Source organism: Oryctolagus cuniculus, chromosome 1 (assembly GCF_964237555.1).
Source record: "Oryctolagus cuniculus chromosome 1, mOryCun1.1, whole genome shotgun sequence".
Taxonomy (NCBI): Eukaryota; Metazoa; Chordata; class Mammalia; order Lagomorpha; family Leporidae; genus Oryctolagus; species Oryctolagus cuniculus.
The window spans coordinates 9,335,505-9,345,651 of record NC_091432.1 but is presented as its reverse complement, the minus strand read 5'-3'; the positions used below and the strand labels follow the sequence as shown (position 1 = coordinate 9,345,651).

General features: G+C 41.2%; 1 protein-coding gene across 1 annotated transcript; it reads right to left on the bottom strand.

The window, feature by feature from the left end:
• Nucleotides 1-1,437: 1,437 nt before the first annotated feature.
• LOC138846259 (secretoglobin family 1D member 2-like) lies at nt 1,438-5,173 on the bottom strand. Its single transcript, XM_070061597.1, has 3 exons — nt 5,073-5,173; nt 3,201-3,388; nt 1,438-1,571 (listed from the first exon to the last, which is right to left on the bottom strand). Exons 1-3 carry the CDS (start codon nt 5,125-5,127, stop codon nt 1,542-1,544), a joined length of 273 nt encoding a protein of 90 aa, XP_069917698.1. The 5' UTR covers nt 5,128-5,173; the 3' UTR covers nt 1,438-1,541.
• Between the last annotated feature and the right edge of the window lie 4,974 nt (nt 5,174-10,147).

The following is a 10,147-nucleotide window of genomic DNA, read 5'->3' as shown; positions in this document are numbered from 1 at the left end:
GCCAAGACACTCTGGCAAAAAAAAGACCTAAATGAAAGGTCTCTGTGAGTGAGAACCCAGTGGAAAGAACAGGTCTTCAAAGAAGGAGGTACCTTTCTCTGAAGGGAGGAGAGAACCTCCACTTTGACTATGACCTTGTCTAAACAAGATAAGAGTCGGAGAACTCAAAAGGCTTCCATAGCCTTGGAAACTCATGACTGGAGCATGGGGAGATTACTGAGGCCATAAGCAAGAGTGTCAAATTGTAAAGTCAACAACAGGAGTCACTGTGCACTTACTCCTCATGTAGGATCTCTGTCCTTAATGTGCTGTACATTGAGACTTAATGCTATAACTACTACTCAAACAGTATATTTCACTTTGTGTTTCTATGGGGGTGCAAACTGTTGAAATCTTTACTTAATGTATACTAAACTGATCTTCTGTAAAAAAAAAGAAATTAAAAAAAAGAAAGGAATGCTCACTATATAAGGATCTTACTACTAGTGTGCAAGATCTTACTATTCATTCATTATTATCCTTGAAAATAGATGTTATTCATAAGTCTTCTTACTTGAAACTCTTAGGAACATATGGCATCTGGTCATTCTGGCTAATTACAGAGAGAATCCCATTTGCAATTTGGAGATCTTCTTCTCACAAAGTATTGGTAGTTTATTACAACTGCCAGAGGAAACCAAGCCAGAACCTGATGATGATTTCACAGTTCTCTAAGTCAGATGACTTGTTGTCTAGGGGTCCATTAGCCTGGAGGGACTTGTGGAAGGAACAGCAGGAAAGGGACACTCAGTTTTCAAACCTTTCTTAAGACACGATTTAGTGAGTTCTTAAAGAGAATTGTCTAGGTGTCATGTAACTCCTTTTGATGGAGATTGTGAAAGATGTTTAAGAGGAAGTGTTAATGTTAGGGTTTTGGTTAGCTGGTCAACACTGATGAGCTCTCTGAGTGCTTGGAATCAGGATTCGGGTGGGGGTTTACACCTGAAGATACATATCAAATTGTGAGAATTGGCAATGAATGAATACTGGGCATGGCATAGGTTCAAATACTATTGTAGAAGTGACCCTATGCAGGATGACTCTGTAGATGACCAGGACATCACATCAGGACTTCTGCAGAATGTGAACCATGAGACTGGACAGTCTTTGAGGCTTCAGTGTCTCTGAATAAAAGATCAACAATGTTGTTGGAGTTACTTTTTACTCTTTTGCATCACTCTGATTCATGGTCATGGGAATGGGAAACCTGGGAAGTAAGACAGAACAGTTGCTGGTCCCTTGTGTCTTTATTGATGCCTGAACCTCAGGATGCAATTGTGACAAGATGTTGGCTCTCTGCAATTGATCATTGCTAATCCTCAAAGGAAAATCTGAGATTTAAAGATCCCCATTTCAAGACCCTGCCTGTAAGTAATAAGTAGACACATAGAGAAGTGCAGGGAAAGTAATTTATTAAGCAAGACGTTGAAACCCTTACAGTTTACACTCGATTAGGCTATCCAGTAGAGACGATGAAACCACAGTCAAATGATGTCCAGATTTCACAAGGCACATTCTTTCACTATTTTGGTCTAAAAATGAAAAGAAAGGAAGAAGAGAGAGAGAAAAACTGAGTTTATTCATTCTGCTCCTAGAGACAACAGGTCACCACAATCCAGGAGTCACTGAAATTTTGCTTTCAAAAAACATTACGTAAAATTAGAAAGCAAAAAAAAGCAGAGTGTATGAGAAATTATGGCATAAACCGATGAAATTTTCACAAACAAGACACATTAGGTGACAACCTTTCCAAAGTAGGTAAAATATACGGGGACCTCCAAAAGGTCCTACCCAACAAATTTAAAAATCTGTCTATTAGGATATAAAAAATTTGAATCCGTACCTAGGATTTTTGCGATATTCTTTTTTTATTTTTATTATTTATTTTTAACTTTTATTTAATGAATATAAATTTCCGAAGTACAGCTTATGGATTACAATGGCTTCCCCCCCATAACGTCCCTCCCACCCGCAACCCTCCCCTTTCCCACTCCCTCTCCCCTTCCATTCACATCAAGATTCATTTCCGATTCTCTTTATATACAGAAGATCAGTTTAGCATACATTAAGTAAAGATTTCAACAGTTTGCTCCCACACAGAAACATAAAGTGAAAAATACTGTTTGAGTACTAGTTATAGCACTAAATCTCAATGTACAGCACACTAAGGACAGAGATCCTACATGAGGAGTAAGTGCACAGTGACTCCTGTTGTTGACTTAACAAATTGGCACTCTTGTTTATGGCATCAGTAATCACCCTAGGCTCTTGTCATGAGCTGCCAAGGCTATGGAAGCCCCCTGAGTTCACCGACTCTGATCATATTTAGACAAGGCCATGGTGGATGAGATCCTGCATTCTGGTTAGAGGACCCAAGTGTATAGGTCAAGTTTCATATGGAAGGGGTAGCATTAAGAACAAGACAAGGAGCCAGCAGTGCCAGCATCCCATATGGGTGTGGATTCAAGTCTCCATGGGAATTTTGCTTCAGGACTCATGAATCTCTCAGCACTAAGCTACAACATTCATGGGCATTTGCACCTGAACTGACTATCTAAAAGCAGGATCAGACAGGATAAGAGACATCTCTACCATCAGATTTTCTAATAAAGAGATATACTGGAAACTGCAGGAGACAAAGCAGCAATGCACACATCCACATAAAGGGAGTTAGGGGGAGGAGTGGGCTCCTGGATATTCAGGAGCTGGGAGAGAATCCCAGACCACCACAATATGCTTGAACAGAGAATAGGTCCAGTCTCCCCCTTTCAGTCTGGCTCACTGTCCAACACACCCAGTACCCTCACGCAAGACTCCAAAGTGACTAAATGCACTGGGATGGTGGGGTTCATCCTCAGAACAGCTCAAAAGCAGAGAGGAATGAGAGCTTGAGCTTTCAACATCCTTTATTGGATCTCAGGATGTCTTCCTGATCAGTACAACAAAGGATGATGGTATATGAGGAGCGGCATGCAGGATCCCAGGATGCCATGTGTAGCTGAGTTTAATTTAGCAGGTGTTCTGGTATCATCAACCCAATGCTGAGGACATAAGCAAGGCAGGTGTTCTGCCCCCTGGGCACCCCATAGAACAGCTAGTAGACCTCATGCCTTGTGTTGTGACCAAACAGGACCTATATGCATAAAGAAGAAGGAAATTACCAGCACTGCTGCAATTAGCACTCTTTTTCCTTTGTCAATCTCATCCGTGCATTCCTTCACTTGCAGTTTCGCCTCAACAGCTTCTGGAGGTGCATCGTATATTGCTAGTTTTTGTCGATAAACAGGTTTCGGATCAAATAAGAAGCCTACGCTATCAAGAACAAAGGCTGGACAGGCTGCTGCATCAGCTGGAGAACAAGAATGGAAATACAGTTTACATGTGACAGGTCTTTCCTCTGCCCAGGGCTCTCTGATATTAGACAAAACAAGATCCCCAGAGTTCCTTCTTTGCAACCTGTAATTATCCTAATAACAATGGAAAACCCTTGATGTTGTGATTACCTCAAAATTGCATACCGAGTAACAGAAGTAAGACCAGAAAAGCAGTTTTTTCCACACTAATTCAGTTTTTGGTTTTTTTCTAATATGCATCCACTATTTTCCAGGGCTTCTCACGTTTGCTGAAATACCCTTTAAGAATTTGAGAAAGCTCACGTGTGTCTGCACATTGAGTGACAGCTTAGCAGACATGGATTCTGGAGATGAAAAATTTTAGGATGATCCAATTTGGAAGACAAGGGAGGTGTCAGATTCTTATCATAGATGGAGCAATGAGAGAAAATCGGGAGGAAAGTGTGTGAAAGAACTACCATGTGAGGTGGGGATATTCTGAAAGTAAACAGGAGGAACTCAGATTGTGCCATTAGATGTAGATGAACTAAAAATTAAACTTCAAAGAGATAGAATCATTCTTCCCACGCATCTGAAGCTTCTGCAGTAAACAGTGATTTGTCTTCTGTTTTACAGAATGTTGAAAATCCTTCACAAGAATGAATGGAGGGGACTCTATCTCATTCTTGCCCTACCAGAAATTGTGGGCAGATCTGGAAGAACTTTTTGTGCAGAACTTAACTTCTCTCTCCTTCGAGATTTTGTGCTCACTTTGCAAACATAATAACCTTGACTGTTGAATGTATTCCAGATCACATCAAACATTAGGTGGAACATGGAAAGAAAATAACCAAAGAGAAAATGCAGGAGCCAGGAGTAGATTCAGAAAGTGAGAGGATAAAGTGTGTTTCAGAGAAACTGGGATCATTAACAGCGTGTGAAGACATGCACCGTTTTGGATGGTTGAGAGCGTGATCAGAATTAACTCTACGGAAAGAAAAGTCATAGTGCTAACCTGTACAGTAAATCTACCATGGGTTGAGCACTCTTAGGAAATCTGGAATTCTCATAAATTGTTCCTTTTTTTTCAACCCATTGGAACTACCTTACTCAATAGATTTGGACACAACTGTCTCTTCTCAGACTGGGCACTCTACACAATTCCTTACAACTATAACACATAATGATTTATGAGAGAGAATCTGAGGGCTCTGTTAGATTTCTGTATGTGTAGGAGGAGAAAAATACCTGATCATTGCAAATATTATCTTCATGTCTATAATGGGACTCATGACATCTTTAATCTCACTGCATTCTTACTCATGCTGCGAGCTAGAAACAGAAAGAATAAGAGGAGACTGGAACACGGTAAACATTTGGCTCAAGGTCAAAAGGCTTAAAAGTGGCAGAGCTCAGACTTACACTGAGACCTCCCACCATACTCTGCTGCTGTCAAAACTCACACACCAGCCATGGAGTCATGCTCCCATCACTCTTCCTGAATTTTCCTGTAATGGTGTTCTTGTCAATTTTCTGGATATGGGAAAGTTTACTGTGAACCTTGAGATGTTGGGGGCTATTTCACTAAACTGAGGAGAGACTTTGGAACTGTGATCTGTTCCAGATCGTATTCCCACATCAAATAACATCACTTGCTGTGAAGAGAAGGCTTTTACCATACTCACTGCAAATGATACTCACCCTCATAGCAGCCAAGGGCCAGAGCGACCAGCAGGAGAGGCACCAGCAGCTTCATTGCTTTGAGCTCTCAGCTTTAGAGAACTGTGAAGGATGGTTCTTCCTGCAGGGAATGTGGAGAAGCAGGAGCCCAGGGCTATTTGTACCTCATGAGCCTTGTGAGTTCTGCCCACAGAGGCCTGTGGGAGGTCACAAGACCTGGCTTCCAGCCATTCTTCCTCAGGCAGGATAGATGATTTTCGTCAGTGTGAATCTGCACACCTCCCTTAGTGTACACAAGATGATAGCCTGAGGGAACACTCTGCTCAGTCCTCCAGAAGTGTATTCAAGTGCCAACGAAATGCTAAGTTTGGAATAGTTTGCTTTTAGGATTATGATTTTTGCACCTTTCTTTTATCTGTCCATGCAGAGGCCCCCGTGTTCTCTGAGAACAGTAAGTGATGGGCAGAGACTACAGGAAACTGCATGTTTGTCTCTTGGTTCAGAAAGAACAGACATCCAGAAGACCCCATGTTGTCCCCCAACTTCTCATTGTGTGACAGCTGATCTGGTATGTTTCACTTGCATGCTGATGCACAGTGAACAAGAATATTCTTTTCCCTGTCTCTCTTTCCATCACCACTTTATCCACTCAATTCCCATACAACATGGCTTAAATATCTCACTTACAGAGACTTGCATGGTGAAAATAATTTCCTCCCTGTTTTCACCAGCCTCAGTCCTGTCTCGGGTACGATCAAGGCAGGTGATGTTGACACATTGCATGGATTCACATTTTCATTCCAGGAAGAGAAAATCTGATGAGTGATATCAGCCAGTAGACATGGTGAGAAATTGTGAGGGCTCCAACGTCTCACACACATGGGTAGAGATAATTCACAGTCTAATATCACTTATGAAGAACATGAAGAACTAAAAGCTATATAAAAGGCATGTGAGTAATAGGAGTTATTAACTTAGACTCAGCAAAATAGTTTCTGACCGCTCTTGCACAGTTTGCCCCATACCTCTTGCTGTAACGCAGATCAGGAAACACTTCCTGCTCCGAGCTTCACTCAGGCAAGGGAAGATGCCAGGTCTCATATCCACTGTGCCAACATAGCCTAGATAATAGCACAGTAGCCTAGCTGCTCTCTTGATACTCCTGGAGCTATGGTGTATCTGAAATAGTCTAGTCACCTAGAGGAGAATGGAGGTAGTGACTTTGGGTGGTAGACAGCACTGATCTTTGATTGTGCTTAAAGCAGCATGAGCTTAAAAATCTGAGCTCATATTCTCTTAGAGAAATAAATAATTGATCCCTATATCTAGCTTCTTTCAGATACTTAAAGAAGATAACTGAAAATTAGACATGCGGCCAATTGTATCACATCTTGAAAAGAGTATGTTGGAGACATCAGAAAGATAAGAGGTTGCTATTATAATTGAGTAGGAGGGGGGCTGGCTCTGTGGCACAGCAAGTTGAAGTCCTGGCCTGAAGCGCCGGCATGCATATGGGCACCGGTTCTAGTCCCAGCTGCTCTTCTTCTGATCCAGATCTCTGCAATGGCCTGAGATAGCAGTGGAAAATCAGCCAGGTTCTTAGGAAGGAAGAAGTCAAACTATCCCTCTTTTCAGATGATATGATTCTTTATTTAGAGGATCCACAGAACTCTACTAAGAGACTACTGGAACTCATAGAAGAGTTTTGCAAAGAAACAGGATATAAAATCAATACACAAAAATCAACAGCCTTTCTATACACAGGCAATGCCATGGCTAAGGAAGAACTTCTAAGATCAATCCCATTCACAATAGCTACAAAAACAATCAAATACCTTAGAATAAACTTAACTAAGGACGTTTAAGATCTCTACGATGAGAATTACAAAACCTTAAAGAAAGAAATAGAAGAGGATACCAAGAAATGGAAAAATCTTCCATGCTCATGGATTGGAAGAATCAACACCATCAAAATGTCCATTCTCCCAAAAGCAATTTATACATTCAATGCGATAACAATCAAAATACCAAAGACATTCTTCTTAGATCTAGAGAAAATGATGCAGAAATTCATATGGAGACACAGGATACCTCAAATAGCTAAAGCAATCTTGTACAACAAAATCAAAGCTGGAGGCATCACAATACCAGATTTCAGGGCATACTACAGTGCAGTTGTAATCAAAACAGCATGGTACTAGCACAGAAACAGATGGATAGACCAATGGAACAGAATTGAAACACCAGAAATCAACCAAAACATCTACAGCCAACTTGTATTTGATCAAAGATCTAAACCCAATCCATGGAGTAACGACAGTCTATTCAATAAATTGTGCTGGGAAAACTGGATTTCCACACCCAGAAGCATGAAGCAAGACCCCTACCTTACACCTTACACAAAAATCCACTCAACATGGATTAAAGACCTAAATCTATGACCCGACACCATCAAATTATTAGAGAACATTGGACAAACCCTGCAAGATATCGGCACCAGCAAAGACTTCTTGGAAAAGACCCGGGAGGCACAGGCAGCCAAAGCCAAAATCAACTATTGGGATTGCATCAAATTGAGAAGTTTCTGTACTTCAAAAGACACAGTCAGCCGGTGCCGCGGCTCACTAGGCTAATCCTCCACCTAGCGGCGCTGGCACACTGGGTTCTAGTCCCGATCGGGGCGCCGGATTCTGTCCCAGTTGCCCCTCTTCCAGGCCAGCCCTCTGCTGTGGCCAGGGAGTGCAGTGGAGGATGGCCCAGGTGCTTGGGCCCTGCACCCCATGCGAGACCAGGAAAAGCACCTGGCTCCTGGCTCCTGCTATCGGATCAGCGCGGTGCGCCGGCCGCAGCGCGCCGGCTGCGGCGGCCATTGGAGGGTGAACCAATGGCAAAGGAAGACCTTTCTCTCTGTCTCTCTCTCTCACTGTCCACTCTGCCTGTCAAAAATAAAAAAAAAATAAAAAAAAAAAGACACAGTCAGGAAAGCGAAGAGTCAACCTAGAGAACAGAAAAAAAAATATTTGCAAACTATGCAACAGATAAAGGGTTAATAACCAGAATCTACAAAGAAATCAAGAAAGTCCACAACAACAAAACAAACAACCCACTTCAGAGATGGGCCAAGGACCTCAATAGACATTTTTCAGAAGAGGAAATCCAAATGGCCAAGAAACACATGAAAAAATGTTCAAGATCACTAGCAATCAGGAAAATGCAAATCAAAACCACAATGAGGTTTCACTTCACCCTGGTTAGAATGGCTCACATACAGAAATCTACCAACAACAGATGCTGGCGAGGAAGTAGGGAAAAAACGGACACTAACCCACTGTTGGTGGGAATGCAAACTGGTAAGCCATTATGGAATTCAGTCTGGAGATTCCTAAGGAACCTGAATATAACCCTACCATACAACCCAGCCATCCCACTCCTAGGAATATACCCAAAGGAAATGAAATTGGCAAACAAACAAGCTGTCTGCACATTGATGTTTATTGCCGCTCAATTCACAATAGCTAAGACCTGGAACCAACCCAAATGGCCATCAACAGTAGACTGGATAAAGAAATTATCGGACATGTACTCTATAGAATACTATACAGCAGTAAAAAAAAAAGGATATCCAGTCATTTGCAACAAAATGGAGGAATCTGGAAAACATCATGCTGAGTGAAATAAGCCAGTCCCGGAGAAACAAATAGCATATGTTCTCCTTGATTGGTGACAACTAACCGAAAACAAAGAAGGAAACCTGTTGAAATAAAATGGACACTATGAGAAAGAGTGACTTGATCAGCCCTTGTCCTTACTGTTGATGAACAACTTAATACTTTACCATATTAGTATTTTTTGTTCTACTTAATACTATTGGTTGAACTCTGTAATTAACACACAATATTCTTAGGTGTTTAAATTTTACTAAAAAGTCATCCTTGTAAAATAATGAGTGGGAATAAGAGAGGGAGGAGATATACAATTTGGGACATGCTCAATCAGACTTGCCCAAAATGGTAGTTAGAAACATACCAGGGGATTCCAATTCAATCCCATCAAGATGGCATGTACCAATGCCATCTCATTAGTCAAAGTGATCAGTTTCAGTTCACAATTGATCACACTGATAGGTCTAAGAGTCAAAGGGATCACACAAACAAGACTAGTGTCTGCTAACTGATAGAATCAAAAAGGGAGAGAACGATCCAATGTGGGAAGCAGGATACACAGCAGACTCATAGAATGGCAGATGTCCTAAACAACACTCTGGCCTCAGAATCACCGCTTAAGGCATTCAGGTCTGGCTGAAGAGCCCATGAGAGTATTTTAGGCATGGAAAGCCAAGACACTGTGGCAAAAAAAAAAAGACCTAAATGAAAGATCTCTGTGAGTGAGATCCCAGTAGAAAGAACGGGCCATCAAAAAAGGCTGAAGGGAGGAGAGAGCTTCCACTTTGACTATGACCTTGTCTAAATAAGATTGAAGTCAGTGAACTCAAAAGGCCTCCATAGCCTTGGCAACTCATGACAAGATCCTAGGGAGATTACTGATGCCATGAACAAGAGTGTCAGTTTGTTAAGTCAAACAACAGGAGTCACTGTGCACTTACTCCTCATGTAGGATCTCTGTCCTGAATGTATTGCTCAAAGTGAATTAATGCTATAACTAGTACTCAAACAGTATTTTATACTTTATGTTTCTGTGTGGATGCTAACTGTTCAAATCTTTACTTAATATATACTAAATTCATTTTCTGTATATAAAGATAATTGAAAATGAATCTTGATGCAAATGAAATGGGAGATGGAACAGGAGTTGGGAGGGTTGCAGGCGGGAGGGAAGTTATGGGGAGGGGAAGCCATTGTAATCAATAAGCTGTAATTTGGAAATTTGTATTTGCTAAATAAAAGTTAAAAAAAAGGAAACACTAAGGAAAATAGTGTAGGCTGAAAGGAGGCAACATCAGATGGCAATTTGAATCTGTAGGAAGAAATTAATTGTAAATATGTGTGAAAATGTATGACTGAATTACTAGTAGAGGGTTTCAAATAGTTTTGGAGAAAACTGGAATTAAAAGAAAATGCGCCACTCTTCAGCCACTG